General features: G+C 39.1%; 1 protein-coding gene across 4 annotated transcripts in view; it reads left to right on the top strand.

Annotated features, from left to right (window-relative positions):
• IFT56 (intraflagellar transport 56) overlaps positions 1-21,686 on the top strand; it is a 49,740-nt gene extending 28,054 nt beyond the window's left edge. Inside the window, exons 13-19 of one of the 4 annotated variants that reach the window (XM_088532859.1) lie at positions 1,651-1,739; positions 11,121-11,204; positions 13,244-13,313; positions 16,301-16,407; positions 19,802-19,935; positions 21,421-21,555; positions 21,637-21,686. In XM_088532859.1, coding sequence (XP_088388985.1) covers positions 1,651-1,739; positions 11,121-11,204; positions 13,244-13,313; positions 16,301-16,407; positions 19,802-19,935; positions 21,421-21,532 — 596 coding nt within the window. In that variant the 3' untranslated portion in view covers positions 21,533-21,555; positions 21,637-21,686. Of the gene's footprint in view, positions 1-1,650; positions 1,740-11,099; positions 11,205-13,243; positions 13,314-16,300; positions 16,408-19,801; positions 19,936-21,420; positions 21,610-21,636 lie in introns of those variants that run through there. The other 3 variants (XM_088532858.1, XR_015913834.1, XM_088532860.1) reach the window with 3 other exon arrangements.
• Positions 21,687-22,083: the final 397 nt, after the last annotated feature.

Here is a 22,083-nt window from a genome sequence, read left to right as displayed (position 1 = left end):
CTCTTCCTTTATGAGTTGCATGAGGTGGATTAGAACTATAAACTCTAGCATTCCTGTCATTAGCATTATTAGTGGCTGAGTATGAGATTTATGGATGTTTTATGTATTTATTTACTTGTATTAAATCTTTCATTAAAAGTACATGGAGAATGATATACATAATTTCCTGCCAAAATTTGGATGTGATGGTAGATACTGAAACTTGGAAATTCTCCAATTATTTACCAGAAAGGAATTTTCTAATATTTCATTATTATGATTTATTTCTAGTGAAATTTTATTGTCAGACTTCAAGTCTTTAGATTTATTTATTTATTTATAGCTTATGAATGTTAAAAATAGCATGTGAGAAGTAAGGGACATTTTTGAGATATCAACATTCTAATTACCAAAAGAGTACAGGAACATTGAAAAAAATATATTTCTCTTACTGTCCTGCCAAGGCAATAAATGTAATGATAGGTTGTAATGATACGTAGGCTTGCATGTGAGTAAGGACAGATAAATAAAGAGGCCAGGTTCTGCTCACAAGTGAATGGCATATAAATAAGTAATTCTCCAAGACAGAGAACTGAGTAATGTGGTTCAGCCGTGGATGAGGATGGAGTGTCTCTATAAGGAAATGACAGCATGTCAAGCCCAATATCTTCTGGTGCTGCAGGATAAAAAATGAGTCTTCGGCCTTTCTTTAAAATGTATTTTGAGATCTTATATGATGCTTTCCATCAATAATTACTACCTAACCTTGAAAGACGAATTTACAGCTTTCCAGGGAAATGCTGTATTTTTTGAATGATACCGAGTCACAGATAGTGTCCTTCAAATGCACAAAATTTCTGCATACAAAAAAAAAAGTATTTAGATTTTCCTTTATGGATGAATTGATGGTAACCTGCAGGATCAGATTACTTCAGGACTGCAAAGGCCATATGATCTTACTGCCTGCTGTCACCCCTCCATTCTGCACTGAACAGCAAGCTCTCTAATGACTACTTGGCAGAGTACCCACTTGGGAGTAGAGTGCATCTCCCCTCTTGCTACTTGGGTTCCTCCATCTTTGCCCAAACTCTGCTGACTGAGTCTAACAAGAAAATATTCCTAGTAAACTCGTTATAAAATCCTTAAAAAAGCTTTCAAATAGCTTTTCAGTAACATAGTTAGCAATTTCAGAATAGATGACAGCATAATATAAAAGCTTACAGATGCTCATTTGAATTGATTTGCCAAACTTATTTACTTACGGCTTTACCATTTGTGAGCAGTGCTACAATCCCAAATGCATGAAAACAGAACGAGTTTAGAATAACAAACTTGGGATATCTAACAAGTATAATTTTCAAAGAATAGAGTGACTAATGGTAAAATTATGCTACATAGATAATGTTCTGTGGAAAATGTCCTGTTACTTAAACAGTTTGTCACTGTAGAATGTGCTTTGAATGCAATCTTGTTCTTGTGTGCAGTGGAGAAAGTTGACAAGATGATCTAATAGTTTTTCTAACCTCTAGTATAATCCTTTGCCTGAAAAGGCAAGTTGTGCTATTTTTAGGATATAGTCCCTTTCCAGGTTCCCAGCAATCCGTGGGATTAATTTCCATTACCACATAATTTTTAAATTCTAAAATTTTACATTTCTCTTTTAATTTTTAGATACCATTCCAGGGAGACAGTGCATGGCCTCCTGCTTCTTTCTGCTTAGACAGTTTGGTGATGTCCTCATTTACCTCAATTCAGTCAAGGTTAGTATTGTTATTTAGTTTGATTTAGTATGGTAGTACTCTAACACATGGAATCACTGCCTGTGGAATTAAGACTGCACTGTGTGAGGCCGTATGTAAACAGAAAAAGATACAGAAACACAAACAAGTCTAAAATGGGATATAGTTTGTAAAACCAGCAATGTATTGAAATACATAGTAACAATAAGATGCCATTTTTTGCTATGGTAGATTATGGTATTGTCATGCTTGCAACTTGACCCTTATCAGGCTTTTTGTGGCATCACAGGAAAAGAGGAAGATAATTAGATAGTTTGTGGATGCTTATGTGTTTGGGTAGCATGGAAACCAAACAAGTGTTTGTTCAAAAGCTTACCAATGAATCATAGGGTTTTTTGTCAGTGGTTGATAACTGGATGTGGGAGTTGGATGAACAGGGGTGCATAAGGAAGATAGGACATGAAGAAAACAACACGTCATAATACTGCAGAGGAAGGCCAGAAGAAAAAGAGAAGGACTGTAGGAGGAGAAGTCTTCTTCCTGAAGACGTGCAATTGAGGAACAGGTTTACTGCCCTTCAGACTGAGGAGCTGGACATGTTTTCAATGGAAGCAACTGGACTGACAAACCCTGTGCCTTGTGGAACACCCAGAAGTCATGAATGATTCTTGCAGGGGACCTATCTGCTGACTTGGCCTCTTGTCTAGAGAGGTTTGTTGCCTGCCGGGGACTCAAATATGATGGCTTGGAAAGACTGATAAGGTTTGTCCACATATCGGGTTGTTACCCTTGCTGCTCTTCTATGTGGGCACTAATAATACCAAAGGCAAATTGGAAACCATCAAACAGGAGCTCTGGAGATGATGCTCAAGGATCTGGGAGCCCAGGTTAATCCTGTCAGTGCAGGGGAAGGATGGAAGGAGAAGTAGAGGGATTTTTCAGGTTAACAGCTGGCTGTGCCACCGATGTTTCCAAATGTTTTTTGTTTCTGTGACAGTGAAACCCTGTTTGAAGACTAACAACTGATGGGGAGAGATAAGATTCATGTCACTAAGCGGGGCATGTGTATCTTTGCCAGCAGGTTGGCCAGCCTGCTAAGAAGGGCTTTGAACAAGGAAAGATGAGGAAAGGGCAGAGTTATAGAGACAGAGTCAGCATAACACAGGTCAAGTCGAGATGCCTCCAGCAGGTACATGCATTCAGGTAGGCGTGTAAAGGATGTTGCTATGGAGGGTCATCTTGCATCCATTCTGGGAACCTGCCTGCTCAACTACCTCACTGAAATCCTTATACACCAATGCACACAGCATGGGCAACCAACAGGAAGAATTAGAGATCCTTATGCAGTTGCAATACTATGATCATAGAATCATAGAATGCTTAAGGTTGGAAGGGACCTCTAGGGATCATCTAATCCAACCCCCCTGCACATGCAGGGTCACCTAAAGCATGTGGCACAGGACTGCATCCAAGTGGGTTTGGAAGATCTCCAGAGAAGGAGACTCCACAACCTTTCTGGGCAGCCTGTTCCAGTGCTCTGTCACCCTCACTGTCAAGAATTTTTTCCTTAAGTTCCTCATTGCAGTTACAGAGGTATGGTGGGATAACTTGCACGACTGTCATTCCTGCTGTCATGGATGGCTGCAGGCTTTTTAGGAAAGACAGGCCAGGAAGGCAAGGTCGTGGAGTTGTTCTTTATGTGAGGGAGCAACTGGAATGTGTTGAGCTCTGTCCTAGGGGTGGATGAGCGAGTTGAGAGCTTATGGATAAGGATTAAAGGACAGCCTAATATGGGTGACATTATTGTGCGTGTTTACTACAGGCCATCTGATGAGGAATTCAATGAGGCTTTCTACAGACAGCTGGAAATAGCCTCACGATCACAGGCTCTGGTTCTCATGGCAGGCTTCAACCAGCCTGATACCTGCTAGAAAGACAACACAGCTGGGCACAAACAATCCAGGAGGTACTTGCAGAGCGCTGAGGATACCTTTCCGACACAGGTGATGGAGCCAATGAGTAGAGATGTGCTGCTGTATCTTCTACTAACAGAGAAAGACTGGTTGGAGATCTGAAGGTGGGGGCAGCCTTGGCTGCAGGGACCATGAGATGGTCAGGAGCTCAAGATCCTACAAGGAGGAAACAGGCCAATAAGTAGCATTGCAACTCTGGACTCCAGGAGAGCAATTTTCAGCCTCTTCAGGGATCTACTTTGAGGAATGCTGTGGGTTAGGGCCCAAAAAGGAAATGGGGTTCAAGAGTTCTGGTTAATATTTAAACATCACTTCTTCCAAGCTCAAGATCTCAGCAACCCTGTGAGTAAGAAGTTAGGCAGAGGGGACAGGAGACCTGCGTGGAAAATCAAGTAGCTCCAGGCAAAACTCAAACAGAAGTATACAGAATGTGCAAAAAGGAACAGGCCATTTGGAAGGCATGTTGTCAGAGTACGCACGGATACAACGAGGAAGGCTAAGGACCATTTGGAGTTAAATCTGGCAAGAGTTATGAAGGACAACACGAAGGGCTTCTTCAAATGCATCAGTAATTAAAGGAAGACTAAGAAAAATGTGGGCCTGCTGCGGAATGGGGTGAGTGCCCTGGTGATGAAGGATACACAGAAGGCAGAGTTACAGAGTTGCATCAGTCTTTACTGCTAAGAATAGTCCTCTGGAATCCCAGGTCCTGGAGACAAGAGAAAGTTTGGAAAAAGGAAGACTTTCCCTTAATTGATGAGGATCAGGTTAGAGATCATTTATACCCACAGATCCATGAGTATAAATGGGTAAAATCCTCCCCCTCTACTAGCCCTGGTAGGGCTGCATCTGGAGTGCTGTGTCCAGTCCTGGGCTCCCCAATCTGAGAGAGAAACTTGAAGTTACTGAAACAAGTCCAGCATAGAGCTACGAAGATGATTAGGGGGCTGGAGCTTCTCTCGTATGAAGAAAGGCTTAGAAAGCTGGGACTGTTCATCCTGGAAAAGGCTGGGGGGAAGATCTTACCGATGTGTATAAATACCTGATAGGAGGATGTAAAGAGAAAGGACTCAGACTCTTTTTGTTGGTGCCCAGTGATAGGGCAAGAGGCAACATGGCAAGTTATTTTTGAACATGAGGAAAAGCTTTTCCTGTGAGGTTGACCAAGCACTGGCATAGGTTGACCAAGCACTGGCATAGGTTGCCTGCGGAGGTTGTAGAGTCTCCATCCTTGGAGATATTCAAAAGCCGTCTGAACGGGGTCTGGGTGATTCTGCTTGAACTAGATGACTAGAAGATCTCCAGAAGTCCCTTGCAACCTCAACCATTCTGTGATTCTGTGACCCTGAAAGAAATAAAGCACATACATTTTTAGAGAAAGCATTTACTGAAGGGCTAAGGAAGGACAATATTACCAAAGCAGAGTGAGCTAAGAATATTACTTTTGTGAAAGTAATCTGAATGGTTCCCTGCAGGCAGGCAATGTTGAATTTTTTTCAAGAGAAAGAGCCTGTGGTTACTGTAGTGCAACATTATCACATCATAATGATGGATGGTAGTGGTTGTAGCTTTAAAATGTCCAGTTATAAATCAGATATGAGGACCCAGAGAGAGGCTGGATCCTGACTATGGAATTAAGTGACTGTGGTCTTGTCCCAGCAATTTGAAAGTAGTGACAATTCTGCATTTGGTGAGGAGGGGAACAAGAGTCTTCAAAAGAATTATTAGAGAGATATGCTAGATGAGGATAATTATGATGATCTAAGAAGCTTGAGATCTGAAGAAAATGATGGTTGCCACTATGGTTGTAATGGTGACAAAAGCAGCTGATGAGTCAGAGAAAATGGAGCAGGAAAATGTTTTAAAACTTTAGCTAGGAAGAGGCTACTGAAAAAAAAATTGCAAGTAGCAGTGGAATGAACAGACAAAGAACAGTTTGGAGAGTGTGTGTAATTGGAGAAGCTCAGTGCTGGAAACTAACAATATGAGATTCGTTTTGCATATCTTCAGCCATCAAAAGTCAGGCTTCTAGTTACAAGTAATCCCCTGGTCTTCTATAGCCAGAGACAGATGGTAGTTTCCAAAGGAGAATTCATCCTGTCTATTTCTGACATTTTGTCTTAGAAAGGAGTGAGTCACCTCACAGAAATGCCCATCTCTTTTCATTTACTTTAAAAAGTTCTTAAACAACTAGTTCCAACCTGAAAAGGTTGGTTAAATGAGATTAATCATTGCCTCCAAGGTGTATAAGAAAGCTTAGGAATGAGACAGAGAAGGGTAGCATCTGGAGAAGCAAATAGAGTCAGGCTTAGTATGGGAAAGTAAGGCATGACTAGTGTTTGTAAAGAAAACAGCCAGAAGCAAACAAGATGCTAAACAGAAATTAAGAATCTGAGAGTAGGCAGAAGGGAGATGAGAGGATAGGGCAGAGGCTTGAGGTAAGAGTAGTGTTAAAGGTAAGGGATTAGATGAGACAATTCTGCATCTGTGAGGGGATAAAGGAAAGCATTGCAAGCCGGGCTGGAAAAAAAATCTAAAGAGAAAAGGAACAGCACAGATTTTGTCCATGTTAGTTCATAAAACATTAGCATAAGATCCCATGCAGAAGAAAATATAGGTGAGGTATAGATCTAATGTTCAGAAACAATGTCAAGAGGGAGGCAGAAATAGTAGACGTATGCATACCTACAGTTCTGCTATAATTATCACATACAGGAAGGAATGTACTTACCTCGTCAGATTTGAGAGAAAAGATTTCATGTTGTGTGCATAGCGGAGAGAAAGGGTTATTTGACTGGTTGGGTTTTTTTAGCTTAGTTTTTTTTGTTTGAAAGAGGAGAATAAAGTGAAGAGTCTTGCTGTTGCATATTATAACATGTGGATCTCTGCTTACAAAATAGACTTCTCTACATGGTGAACTGTAATAATTTGCCAAAATCAAGCAGCAGAAAAAAAAAAAAAAAGAACTGTTGTGCAGTAGAAGGCTGCTCATATATCCCATGTACAGCACAGCAATGTTGTATGTGCCTATTGTTCTATACTCAGGGATATGTTTCTATTAGGTGAGTGGTCACAGAGGCAAAGATATACTATTAGGAGTCTTCCATTTACCACCTGTTAGGAGGCTTTGTGAGCACACAGCTGTACATAATCCACTTTCTCCATGACTTTGGTCTGTGACGCAGATTAATTTATTTTAGTGTTGTAGTTTTTCCAGGGCAGAGTGTGAATTAGTTACAGAAGAAAGTAGTAGTTAAGGAGGAAATAAAATATTAACTTAAATGCGGCTAAGGTGGTTTAAATTACGGCAAGTATATATGTATGCATATTTTTAAAATTATTGTTAGATTTAGGAGTGTCACAGTAGTGACGTATTGCAGAAACCTTGTTTCAGAATTTGACTGTTCACTGCTTACCAAGTTATGCTGCCAACTGCAGGTTCCAAGTGATGTGTTTAGATAATCGCTTGATAATTTGATCAGTTGGCAGAGAGGAACCTCTTGAAGTTCAACAAAAGCAAGTACAGGGTCCTGCACCTAAGGAGGAATAACCCCATGCACCAGTACAGGTTGGGGATTGTCCTTACAGAAAGCAGCTCTGCAGAGAAGGACTGGGTGTCTTGGTGGATAAAAAGTTGACCGTGAGTCAGCCATGTGCCCTTGTGGCCAAGAAGGCAAATGGTCTTCTGAGCTGCATGAGGAAGAGCATTGCCAGCAGGTCGAGGGAGGTGATCCTGCCCCTCTACTCAACCCTCGTGAGACCACATCTGGAGTGCTGTGTCCCGTTCTGGGCTGCCCAAGTACAAGAGGGACATGGAACTACTGAACAGAGTCCAGGATAGATGATTAGGGGAGGAGAGCCCGAGAGAACTGGACCTGGTAAGTTTAAAGAAAAGACGGCTGTCTGAAAAGGGATTTTATCAATGTGTATAAATACCTAAAGGGAGGGTGTCAAGAGGAGGGACCCAGACTCTTTTTAGTGGTGACCAGCAAGAGGCAACAGCCACAAACTGAAGCACAGGAAGTTCCACTTGAAATTGAGGAAAAACTTCTTGAACGCGAGCATGATAGAACAGTGTCACAAGTTCCCCAGAGAGGTGGGGGAGTCTCCTTCTCTTAGATCTTCAAAACCCACCTGGATGTGACCCTGTGCAGCATGCTCTGGGTGACCATTCTTGTGCAGGGCAGTTGGACTAGATGATCTCCAAAGGTCCCTCCCAACCTTAATCATTCTGTGATTCTGTTATCAGTGATAAAATTTTGTGATATTTTGGAGCTTGCAAACAGCAGGTCAACCTTATGGCCAATCAAATTGATGGGACTCTTGCTTTGGGGATACAACTGGTGCGTTAATGACCATGGTCATTTCCTTTTACAGTATGTAACACTCAAATTCTGCATATATAAATGCATTTCGTGGCATTCAGTAACCATTCACTTGTTTTGATTTGGCCCATTTTAGTCAAGGGTAATCTTCGTATTGGCATTCCTTCAGTTTTCACATTTGTGGCTTCAATGCATTCATGAAGATGTAACAAAACATTAAGCTATGTGAGGAAAATTTATATAGAAAAGATCACAAACTGTATATTCCTCTTTGAAATACCAGCCACTCCCTTTTCAAATGCAGAAAGCAGCTTGGCTTAGACAATTGCTGGAGATTTGACCATTGTCTTAAGAGAGGGAGATACTGTTTGTTATAAGATAAGTTAGAAAAGCAAATGATACAAAATGAAGATTAGAATAAATAAGGTAGATTTGAAACCTCCGTTATTAGGAGAGGTTGAAAACAAGATGTGGCATGCTGGAATTTAACAAGTTCATGATACTTTCTTGGTTTAGGGAACTCAGTGTTGTAGTATATCCTTGAAGCCAAAAGTTTAGAAAATTTCATAGATTGTATCAAGCCAATTGCAAAATCATCCAAGCCTAAATAAAATATGGGCAAGTTCTTGGAGACATAATGCAGTTGACAAGTAGCAAGGACTAGGACAAAAGTTTGATGCCCATTACAGCTTTCCGTGTATTGTTCTTCTGAAATAGCTGTTACATTTTCTAGCTGAGAAAGCTAGATCAGCTCGCGCTGATCGAGCTTGATAGGTCACTCCTCTTCTGATTTCAGGGGTGCAGATTGTTTCTCCTGTAGCACTTCTCTGTCAAGATTTAGGTGGCTTTCCGGTATGCTTTGTGCGTTTCATTTCTTAAGAATCAACCTCAGTGAAGTATCTTTACTTTACCCGGTAAAGTGGCTTTTTTGGTAGAGCTGTACACTCTGGGAAGACTTTGCGTGATATTCCTGCAAACAGGATATCGTGCATGATTGATCCACGATTCATCCGTGATTGATTAAAACTTCATCCATGATGGTTTAAAACTGCTCCAGGCACTAGAATGTCTCAGAGGACACCTTACTATAAATGTATTGCCAACTGGCCTGAGGGTGACATTATAACACTGAGGATCCTCTGGGAAGACCAGCTGATTCCGTGTCAGCTTAATTCTGGTCATAAGGAATGCATTGCTCTTCAGCTGGATATCTGAGCATCTTGCTGAAACAGACATCACTTAAAGCACCGTTAGTTCTGTGGAAAAGACCCCCAAAGAGTGGAGTGCAGTGCAGATACTGTGTCCATGCTGAAGATCATCGATAAACACAAGCCAACACAAACATACTGCACTGTTGGTCACCCAGATTTTGCAGTTTTGGTTCTGCAGCCTTCCTGGTCTCTAGCACTAGTACAGCCTGAATGGATTGACACAGGTTTTGAGTTTGGTTGCTGATGAGAGTTTTTTTCCATGTTCACTCAAAAATACAATGGGAGTATTTGAACCAAAGGAAGTATTAATGCAGTAAAACTAACATCTTGCTCTCCATCTTTGCTTAACCTGAGACTTTTGCTGATTCATCCACAACCGTCATTGAGGAAGAATGGCAACACTTTGCTCTATTCTCATACTGTGAAACCAGTTAGCTCATCCTAAAGGTATAAAAATGTTTCACAAACCAAGCTTGAAATTCATCTGAATAGCAAGCTGTATTTGCCAGCTATTTCCAGAATCTAACATAGACTCCTCTCGTGTGTCTGGCTTGATGTATGTAGGGGAACTCAGTCAATACTTTTGTGATTGCTGGGGACAGGGAAAGGAAGAGGTTTTCAAGCCTTCCTCCATAATGGAAGAAGATGAAGAGCCCTGGGAAAGGGTCTTCCCCCTTGCTTCCTGTATCCCTTACAAGGTCCAAATGTGATTTTACCTCCTCCTCACTACTAGTGAGGGAACAAAACAAAAGTTAGCTAAAACCTGAACTGCCTAACACAACCATTGTTTCTTTCATATGTGTTGGAAAAGCATTTCTGTATCCCATACCTTGCTGTTAGGAACTGAGAAAAGCCTTTCTTGCAGAGACTTTGAGCAGTGCTCTTAGTACTAAGGTTTTTTGTTTGTTTGTTTGTTTTATGAGTACTGCAATTCTGCTTAACAGGAATCCTCATTGTTTCTTCCCATTTGTCCTTGAGCTAAGGTACCATGTTCCAGCTTGCTTATACCAGCCCTACCTGGGCAGCTTTGTGGTGGTAGTACTGACTCATGGAGCATGTTCTTAGCTGACTTTTGGTAATTTGAGTTACACTTTAATCTGGACATTTGACCAGCATTAAATCTCAGCCATTTGGGTCAGACCCAAAGATCTGTCTCATCTCTAGCTAAAATCATTTGTCCTGCATTGGCCCACACAACCAGAAAAGATACAGCCAAATCAACATAATGTACCACTAGTCAGATTGTGTCCAGTCTAATACTACGGTAAATAAAATAAAAGCCTTAGTGTTGCACTTCATATAGGGAGAAGGGTAAGCAAGGCGCATGCTTACGGAAGCCGTACAACAAGGTATGTGCCCTGGCTACAGTCCAGTGCCACAGCTCCACCTCCATCACGTGGCCTAGGATGTCAGCCCAGCATCCGTCACAAAACCAGATCCACAGGATCTCCTCCTGAACCTTGAGAAGCCCTGGAAAAACAAACTGTTCATCTCCTTAAGCCATTAGGGAGTCAACTGCATTTTCACCACTCTAGATGTGTAAATTTTCAGGAAGGTAAAGAAACCACAGTACCACAGCATGTCTTCACATGCCCCCGTTGAAAATTAAACCCGTAAAGGCTGCCACTGCAGCTTTGAGCTTAGAGCATTCTCCAGATCTCTCATGGTTAATACTCCGGAATGTTTCAGCTATGTTTGTAGTTACGAATGTAGGATGGAAACCCAGTCTGTAATTTTCTACCCACTGTTTATAAATGCTGTACGTTCATAATGTGGGTTTTTCATTTTCCTTCCTGTTGTCTTGATATAGTCTGACTCAGATTGGGGAGGGGGTTGTGTTTAATATTGTTATACCACAGAAGTCTTTTTCAGTCTGTGTGGCTTATTTTCCAGAGTTACTTCTACAATGATGACACTTTCAACTTTAACTACGCCCAAGCCAAAGCTGCCATGGGCAATTCTAGCGAGGCTGAAGAGGTATGTGTTTACTGTCTTAAAAAAAAAAAAGACAAAATGTTTTCCACATTCCCTTCTTTCTTTCCTTTCCTCCCTCCGAATCTTACTGTTGGCTGAAAATAAGCAGATTGTGTGGAAGTTCATTTTCCCCTTCTAGAGGAACTGGATCTGTCGGTGAACACTATTCAGAAAAGATTGTCTTGCTAATCTGGTAATGTGAGGTACACGGGAAGTCGTGCTGCTTGTGGTGCATCACAAGAGTGCTTGCAGCTATCTCCAATTGATCAAAGAATGCCCTCTTAATCAGATGTCCTACGCTTTGTCTGGGATCCTAGGCAGTCTTATTGCTCAGACAGACTAGGACATCTTAAGCAAAGACGCTGAATAGTTAAGAGCTCCTAGGTGTTCCTAGAAATTTGTTTTTTAAAAAAAAAAAACAAAAAACAACAACAAAAAATTCTTCCTCTGGGAGATGTGGGAGGAAAAGAGGAAGTGCTCATTATCTTATTCAGCGGCATCCAGATGCAGCTGGAGGAGATTAGCTTCTACACCAAGCATTTTTTGTGTCTATGTACACCAGAAACTTAATTACAACTAAGATATGCAGAACTAAGATATAGCTATTATGAAGAAGGAAGCAATATTTTTCCAGAAAGCTATCAGAGAGCACACCAAGAAATTTATATGGTTTTAAGCAAAGCATGTAATTTTTGAATCTTTTTCTATTTTTCCTCTTTTTTAATTTTTTAACCCTTCCAGTTTCTGGGATAACAAAGTCTTTCCCCTGCTTATTTATTTTCTTTCAACATCTTGCGCAATTTCTGTGATCTGAAATTCCATCTCTCCTTAAGAAAAATGTTTAAGTGTATCAGGCAAAATGCATTTGCAGTTGAAATTATTGCAATTATTTTAGCTAGATTAAGTTACCTTAATGAAAACGCAGGTAAATGTCTTTTGGCATTATGCTGATAAGACTGTGCTGATACTGAGAGTTCATAAAAAATGAAAATGATAACCCATAAGAAATCTTTAGCTGCAGCCAGACAGCAAAAGTAATACAAAGTGTAAGCTGTTGTTAATCCATGTTTTTCCTGCTTATGTTCTTATCAGTGGTTCTGTACCAACTTGTGTTATATAACTGATCATAGTTTTTAAATCATAGGTTAATGTAAGTAAATTGATTAATCTGTCCTGCTATCTTATTTTTGACTGTGGTGGAACTTTCAGGTAAAGAATAGCCCTCCCCATCTCATAGACTTGTGTAATATCTCTACATATAGCACTCTATATAATTTCTTGAAAAGATTACCTCCATGGACATAATGAAATAAACCCTATGATAAAGTGCTGCTCATAGTAATAAGGTTTTTTTTTTTCCTCCCAAAAAAATAGAGAGTTAGAAATGTCTAACCAATAAAACTGTCAGTAATCAGTGGAACTCACTCTTCCAGTATGCACACCCGCTCCTACAAAGTCATTTTTATTTTTACCAATAGCATCCTAGTAAAAGAACAAATATATCTGCAGAAAGGCACAAGAAGACAAAAAAAAAAAAAAAAAAAGCCAGAACAGATTTGTAGTTGCAGGACAGTGCTAATGTTTTGCCTCAGAACCTTGCTAAAACCAAATCAGTTAGAGTTTATTGCTGACCCCAAATGATTTCTGGCACGTATGAGGAGGAAAGGATTATGTGCATGAAACTTCTGGTATTTCAGAAAGATGCTAATTTAATAGCTTGCATTGCTTGCTAAACAAACACACTGCAAATAACTTTTCTTGCAGCCCCTTGTCTTCCTTTGTGCCATTTGTAATTTAATGGCCACCCACTCGCCCTTGTTGGGCGCATGCTGCCCCCTTGGCACAGCTTGGACGAGTTTCAAATCCTCCACCTGCCCGATGCAGAGCTACGCCCATGCCCTGCAATTTCCTACCTTCCCCCTTCTCCTGAAGCAGTTGTTCATGTGGCTTGTCTTAATTGCATGTTGAAATGAGGCAAGTCTGCCTTCTGCTTGTTTAAAAGTACATGCATATGTAATCTTTTATTTTGCTTCTTCCTGCAGGTGTTCCTTTTGATCCAGAGTGAGAAGATAAAGAATGATTTTGTTTACCTTAGCTGGCTAGCTCGCTGCTGTGAGTCACTTTGCTCTCAACATTGCAGAATACAGATCCTCCTCTATTGCGTCAGTCTTGGCAACCCACCTTCCTAATTGAATTTAATGTTGGAGGTGGATTTAAGACTATGAAAGTGAAAAGCTGATTGCACTAGCTGGTTATAGTGTGGGTGGTTATTCCACTGTTCATACATACAGCTTTTGTAAGCAACTGCTGCTTCAGTGAAGTGTTATTATGATTTTGTCAATGCAGCTTTGTCCGAACTTGTGAGCTTTTTTGTTCTCAAATGTTTGAATGAAGATTTCCGGTCTTAAAAGATTGGTTACAGCTTGAAATGGTTAAACATAAAAGAGAAACAGACATACTAGGTCAGACAGAACAGTCTGTCTAGCTCAGTGCCCTCTTAGATAAGATGGGACAGCGCTGGATGACTGGGGAAGAGTAAAAAAAAAAAAAAAAAAGAGAGAAGAAAAAGCAGGTAAAGTGTGGTATTTCCCTTCCTACTACGCTGTACTTCCTCCTATTCAAATACCTGTGGCTCCACGATTTCCTTTATAATTATTAGCATGTTTTTTCTTATACAGATTTGTCCGTTAGTCCAAGTACGGACCAAGTAGGTTGTTAATATCTTTAATATCCTACAGATTCTTTTTTTACTGTTTCCAAACTGTTCCTAAAACGTTACAGAGTACACACCTCAAGGTAGACATGGCTACATGCAGCATGTGATACAGTGTAGAGGTGAGCTTTCCTAATGACTCAAGTCTGAAACTTCCTAGCCTAATTTATTTCATTTGCAGTACCTCAATATAAAAATGTTCTCATATCATAATCAAATTTGAGAAGTAGTAGATGGGATCTAAAGAGATAGATCTCGGGGCGTTGTTTCATATTGCGGATGTGGTCAACATCTGTAATGTGATCTTCCCAGACAGTCACTTCATACCTTTGACTGCCTGTCTTTGACTCTATCCTAGGACGTGCCAGTTTCTTTCTTTTCATCAATCCTCAATCCACAGTGTTGATTTTGATAAAATGTATGATTTTTTATATACTTTTTCTGATGAGAGAACTCCCACTGCTAACGGAAATCATGGTAGTTCAGTAGTAGTCTGCACCCCTTTGATTCAGTGCTAAAGCAGTTCTTTGACATAGAGCTGAAAGATGTAGAACTTTTTGATGGTCATACTTTTTATACAAGAGGTAAAATTAGTACTATGTTGTCAGTAGAAAAAAAATTTAGCACTTTTATAAGAGTTCCTACTTACTCTTCAGTGTGCCTTTCTCTGTTCTAAATTCCTGGTGAAGTTTCAGTAGAGCTGCTGTATTCTTCTATATTTGTCTTAAAATTTTGAGATTGGCTCCCAAACTGCTGATAGAACTCTTTACAGATACAACTGTTTAATGATGAGTGTAATGGTCTTTTTGTGTCAAGTAAGAAAATTACTATTATGTCCTTCTGGATGAAAACTGCCATGGAAATTACAAAGCATTTTAATACATTCATGTCAGACTATGATTAGGTATGAAAGTTTAGACAATTCAATCCTGAAATACTATCAATGGATGAAAAATAGTGGAGATGCATCCTTTTTTGGATGCTAGACAGTATTTTTTGTTTAATGTTGTAAAATTTATATTCAATTCCTCCTTTAGAGAAGGTAAAAAGTCACTGAATTAGCACAGTGCTATATATCTCTATATAGATAGATTGGTAATTATTATTATAAATGCTTTTTCTTTCCCCCTCTCACCCTCCCTTTTTTCCCCTCCCTATTAACGGGGTTGGATTCATTAGTTCAACAAATCATGTGTGGAATTAGAACCTAGCTGTTTGCCACTATGTTTGTTATCTGGAGCTAACGAAACAAGAAGTCTGGTGTGATGTCCTCCTGCTTCTTACATCAGAAGTGTCTATAAGTCATCTAATTTGATGTTACATGTTCATTGTTGATGATTGCCACCCATTCTACAGGCAACACACCTAGTGGCCCAGTGGGCACAGATTTAAAAAACAACAACAACAAAAAGCTAAACAAACCCTCTTTTGAAAAGAGTACAGGAGTGGTCCATGCACTAACAGCTAGTACTCTCTGAGAGTAACTGATAAAACTGATAAAACTTGAAAAGGAGAGAAATACTTCATCTCTCTTTCTTTTTCCCCCAAGACTTGAATTTATCAGGAATTAACAGTAAAACCTCCAGTTAAACGGAATGGATTCTTATCTCCAGAAAAACAATTTTTAGAATTTTAGAATATTCTGAATTCTAAAACTCTAAATGCTAAATTTTTAGCATATTTTTTAGAATATTCAAACATCCTAGTAGAATTTCTGCTAGCTAAGATGGAAGATTCAGATTGTTTCATTTCTAACTGTGCTGTAATATAACTGTGATATTTGTAGTTAAAGATTGTTGAAAAGTTCCAGTCACATATGCAAATTTTAATTTGACCACAAAATCTCTGGAATTTTGAAGCATTTTTTTCTAGTAAAGGCATAAGGTTTGTTACACTTAGGATTTTTGAAGCATCCCTTTGTCAGCTAAAAAACATAGGAATTGAGTGTTTAGGAGGAGGTGGGCACTAAGGATTGAAGATCTCATATTGGTGTCAATTAAAATTTTTCTGTGTGTAAGAACACACAATCATAAGTCTCACCATTTAATGGATTGTCGCAGCTGCTGCTTCTGGATAAAATGCATTTTTTTTCTTTCCATTCTGTTCTTTAAACGCATCTGAAATCATAGGACTTGTGGTTATTTTTGTATCTGTGTCATGAAGATTTTGAGATTCTTCTTCATGGTTTTGATGTTCTCTGATGAGTTACTGTTATCACCAATAAGTCAAAATACCAGGATAAATTTCCCTTCCCAACCTTATGCTCATAGGGTAAGGCATGCTGTTAAATTGAGCAAAGATGTTTAGAAGTATTTATTCCACCCAGCACTGAGTATTGTGTACAGTATACTTTTTGCACAATCTCAACTTTCTGTTATTATTGCAGATATTATGAATAAGAAGCCACAGCTGGCCTGGAAACTCTATTTGAAGATGGAAACCTCAGGGGAATCCTTTAGTCTTTTGCAGCTCATTGCAAATGATTGCTACAAAGTGAGTCTTCTCTTGGCAGCTTAATGTATGGCGTGTTAATTCAGTGGTCTTACTAACCACTATTCTTTTTGATAATTTGTGTTTGTGAATTTTCACTTAGAGCGCTGATATGACTATTAATAATGTACATAAGTTGGCAAAGACTAGTCTGCTTTTTAACCAACAGGTCTTCTGGATAGACAACCCATGGATTATAATGTTGGGAATTACTGCATGCTTGAGTTTTTAGCACAGTAACAAAAGCTTCCTTTAATACTAATTGAATCCATGCTAACACATAACAGTTTTTCTCTTGAACCTTTTCTAGAGTAGATTGTTAAAGAGACGAGGTTAAATCGACCTGACTGACATACTTTTAAAAATCAAGTTAGACCAGGCCGTGTTCACTTTAGCAGAGACTAAACAGATGCTTCTGGGCATTTTAGAACTAGTTAAAATATATGCTCTTTTATATGTACAAAGCTTCTAGACAGTGTTTACAAGCTCAAATAGTGAGTGCTAATATACTGCTGGCAAACTTCCAAATTCTCACTTAAACAAAGCTACATTAGTACTGAAGACGTGTTGGGGAGCAGATCAGAACTCTGCCTCACTCTAGTTTCTTAGATGGTGCTTTTACACAGGGAGACTTAGCTCTATCTGTTCTTGATGGACAAATGAAATTTTTCAGAGAGATTTACCTACAGTGAGGTACTTCATATTAGTAGCACTTCTTTTTTTTTTTTTTTTCAGTCCAGCCCTATAAAATGTTGCATAGCAAATTAGAAGATTGAGCAAACATTTGTGAACAAGAGGCTGTTTGCAGTTGCTTTATTAAGCTCTTTGCTCTTCTGCAAAACATGAAAGAAAACATGAGAGTTTCATCCACAGGGTAGATGTAGAGATACATGAAGACCAACTGTTCTGAGAAGATTGTATATGACATTATAGGAGGAAAAAAAATCGGTTGTCCTGTGCAAAGACTACTGCTGCGCAGTGTGTGCCAGTAGGCAACAACGGGATGCTAGATTCAAGTATCCTCTCTACCATCTATAGGAATGATTGCACTGAGCTGAGACCTATGGGGAGGAATTATCAGTTCTGTGATGGGAGAAGGGGATGTTCTTTGGGAAAACACTATGGCAAGGCACAGACCATCACATTTTCAGAATGTATTGGCACAAGCTACTTATATTAGGAGTGGGGCTTAAGTTATTTGGGGAGTGGTCATTTTAGGTTTAATTTAAATTAAATGTAGAATATAAAGACAGTTTATAATTTGACCATGAAAGTATCATACTGTACTGTTCTAAGAGGCAGATGTGAAAACAGCAGAACAAAGATAATAGACTTAAATCTCATGGAATTGGTTTAGTAGAGACTCCTAAGATAAATGAATACACAAGAGTGAGCAGCTACCAGCATAGGTTTATTAGAGATACAGTGGCCGAACTTCCCAACATGAAAGAGAGATAAGAAGGGTCCTCTTGAAAATCTCACAACGATTGTCAATGCTGCCAAGTTCTCCAAAGAACAGAAATATCTGCATACCATGTTTACATGTTTACCATGTATACCATCTATAACATTCTTTTTTGCTGTCTATTTGCTTTCATCTGACAGTACTGGGGTTCTCAGAATCCTAAAGAGCACTTAACTGTAACTCAGATAATCTTCTTTGTGATCTCAAAAGCACTCTTCCAAAAAAATACGTAAGGAATTCTGTCTTAAACAGCTCTAAGTATTCCGATCACCATCTTACCCTAAAATGGTCTTTTTGATCAAGCAAGCAGCTAGGCCTTAGGTGTTTCTGGTGACTGCCAACTGTGAAAGTGATTTGATCTCTAGGTCATTTTGAGTTTCACTTCAATAAGTTGATTACTTTGCCTAGATTCCTCTTGAAACTGTATAGTACGCTAGAGGAGAAGCACTTCCATCTTTTGATTTAGCCAGTGCTCTTAAAAATCGCACTTACAAGATTAAATGTTTCAAACTGTGTATTATGTATATATGGGCAAGATGACTGCTCCAAAAACCAAGAAATGTTATTGCAAAGACTATCACAAATATTTATTGTACCATTATAGCTTATCTTCACTGCTTATCCACACTACTCGCTGTTAGTACCTCTCCAACTTGTACCACCTCCCAAACTCCTGTTTGAGGCTGTGTAACATTCTCTAGTTGCTTCTGAAATACTGTCTTAGATTGGAGGCCTGCGAAAGTGCCACAGCCATAGCTGAAGAAGACAGCCACACAGCTTCATTCAGCAGAGTGCCAGATGAACAAGAATGGAGCAAGGCCAACAGCAGCTTCACACCAGGTGTAGCCGGAAGCCTCATAGCAGTTTATTCTGGCCTGCAGGAGTTGTTTGGGGAGAAATGGGATGCAGGACTTCTGTCTCACCTCTTGCTACTACACCATGGAAAAGCCCATCTTAACCATATAGGAAAGATTTGATTTGGAACAAAGCATTCTTCCTGCTTTTATGAGAGACAGAAGGAGGATATTCGACTGAAATCCACTAATGGAACAGTTCACTCTCATTCATCAAATGTTATGAAACTTATTTAATTGACAGTTTGGGGAGATCAGTATTTATTTTTTTTATACTTAGCTGAGATGTCTGATATTGTTTATGCTCACTCTTTATTTTCATCTTATAAATGCTTGTCCCTGTGGTAAATTCACCATGCATTTCAAGAAAAGGGAATTATTGTTATTGTTACTGTAGTTACTCCTTTCTTACTGACTGTACCAACCAATATGCTTCTTGTCCCCATTTACAAGTAGAGAAACTGATGGAGAAGAGGATACACACTGAATTTTCCTATGCTCAGGAAGATTCTGGATTAAAGTGCCACTGAATCTAATTTTGTATTGTAGTGCAACAATGAAGAGTAAAACTTAGCCCTAAGTTAAATGCAAAAGAAATCTATATCTGCCTTTGTTACCATCTCTATATGAGGAAAATCGATCCTGTTTTAAAATGTTTGACATAGTTTGAATCTAATATTAAGAGAACTTTGTACCTACTGCAATAGGGCAAGTCACACTTTAAAGGCTAATGCTAGTTGTAAAAAGCAAAAGCACAAAAGTTGTTCTCTAAGCTAATGTTAGCTATACATGATCGAAATGAGAACAAGTTGTTGACAGCCAAATAAAAAAGTTCACAGTGCAGTTTGTCTATAGATAGGTTCAAAGACCTGCAATAATAATAAAATACCACCTGTTTTCCTGCAAGGAACTGGAATATGCCTCTTTGTGTCACTCACTGCCAGGAGAAAACCTGGAAAAAGCATGTTGCTTCTGTGACTTACTGCTGATTTTAGAAAAATGAGATCAAAATATTTAATGCCCTTCTGAAAGATGGTCATATACTTAGCAATAAGTATATGTTTCTCTTTTTTTGCAGATGGGTCAGTTTTACTACTCAGCCAAAGCATTTGATGTTCTGGAGAGATTGGACAGTAATCCTGAATACTGGGAAGGCAAGAGAGGCGCTTGTGTGGGTGTCTTTCAAATGATCTTAGCTGGCCGAGAAGCAAAGTAAGTATTATTTATGAGTCGATTTTCTCTTTTGCTATATCCAGTTAGATGTAAGCTAAAATCATAACCACGGCTTCAGGAATGCATGTCCTTTTCCAATTCATTTCTGACCTTTTGGAAAAAACAAACTCTGACCAGTAATTCCATATGTAGTTTTTTGACGTTTGTCTTCTAAACCATCAGTTACGGAATACGCTGTGGAGAGTATCTTATCAGTGAATGCTATGAACTCCAGGGAACCAAAATACAGTGTTGGTCATTATACTAGGAAGAGCTAAGTTATAAATATAGTATGCACGTATCTTAAGGGAAAGGAACTCATTTCATTTTAATGGCCTGAGAACGGAAGAACTATCCTATGCCATTCAAGGTTCATAGAACAAAAAGAGGTAAAAATTTACTCAACAATGCAGGAAGGAGAGTGTTTCTCTAAACAGTAAGTAGATGAGACTGGGCTTTCACTAAAATGTTCTTTCTGAAGATTCTGTCCATATCAGGTAAAGATACTTGTTGTGCCGCTTGTTTTACTCCTGCCCAGTTTCACTCAATGGAAGAATGGGTGAGAGCAGTGACACTATAGTTAAGAGATGCTCCCTCATGAATATTCAGATGTGATGCCAGATAGCTGTTCTGCCCTGGCCAACACTGCTATTTATACATGACTGGAAGATGTGTACCTTGACTTCTACATCATTCTTGTACCCCCTTCTCTGCTGGCATAACATCTTCAACTGCTTCAGGAATCCCTTTGGAAAAGACAGCACTAGATGCAGTAAAAAATATATAGCTTACTTGTTCTTTATTATGTATGCAAGTTCTTGCCGTAAAGATGGTAATTCTCCTTTTGTTTGTAAGGCGTATGGTGCTTTGGCAGTATGAAGTTAGATGTTGTCATACTGAAGACTAGAAAAAAGCATAAAAACCAACAGGAAAAAAATAATAATTTGCTTTGTTTTGGGGAGCTATTTTGCAAGAATAAGGATTTTTATAAATATGAGTGTGTGTAATTATATACATATATGCACACATATACATGTGTATTTATGTGTGCATATATATATGCACTCTTATAATATTTAATCATTTATAAATATAAGCTACATGTATTAAAATGTATACATATACATGTGTATATATACAGACGTTTTATATATAATATTATATAAATTATATACATTTAAATGTGTGGGGGCATTTTTGTATATATATCCATATGGGCTAAATTCCAAACCAATTAGTTGTACTTCGCTGCTTTTTCCTTTTAAATTCTCTCTTGTTGAAATTACATACAAGACCTTATCTGTTGTCCTAGGATCTAGACTGTTGCACACTTTTATCTATTTCTGCTCTGCAGATGGAAGCATCTCTCTATCCAGGAACAATGTTGGGCAAAATAATTTGGGGTAAGGGGTTTGTTTATGTAAATTTCAAATGATTTCAGTTTATTCTCACTGTCCTTTCAATTTTTGTCCTTTACCTTTGCAGAGAGACTTTACGGGAAGTGGTGCATCTTCTGAGGAGCACTGGTAATCCTCAGGTAGAATACATTATCCGCATCATGAAAAAGTGGGCCAAGGAGAACAGAGTCCCTATCTAAGTCACTGTCACCAAAAGAACTGGGTCAGTTACTATTTTGTGCGTGGCTGTTGTGATGTAGATCATGATTCCTCCTGTGCATTCGGTGCATTTCCATCCTTGCAGATGCATCTTTAGGACAGCAAGCAGGTTGACCCAGGTGGCAGCTGAGCAGAGAGCATGCTGCAGTGAGACCGCAGCACCGCATAGTGCAGTGAGACTGCAGAACATTCAGCAAAGATCTTTTTTTCATTAAAGCTTTTATTTTAGAAGGAAAGGTATTGAATTCCTTTCTCCCTTCAGTAGAATCCTACTGTTTCACCAATCTCTATTCCTCATTCAAGGTTTCTCAATTTTTTCATAATGTAATTCCACCCATCCACAAATCAAAGCATTCCTTAAATGTTCCCCAAACTTTCCACATCAGTTATTGGAGTCCCTTGTGTTTTTCGGTACGTTTTCTGGCCTTCAGCAAAGAATCATTTGCTAACTGACTGAGACAAATCAGCTTCAGTGGATGATGGAATGTGACAAGTAGAGAGGAGGAGAACTGTGACAATGGAAAGCCAACAC

The sequence above is a fragment of the Tinamus guttatus genome, unplaced genomic scaffold (genome assembly GCF_059628265.1).
Source record: "Tinamus guttatus ecotype Peru unplaced genomic scaffold, ASM5962826v1 Tinamus_guttatus_pri_ptg000472l, whole genome shotgun sequence".
NCBI lineage: Eukaryota > Metazoa > Chordata > Aves > Tinamiformes > Tinamidae > Tinamus > Tinamus guttatus.
Note: the sequence above shows the minus strand (reverse complement) of the source record. Positions and strands in the feature narration are given on the sequence as shown.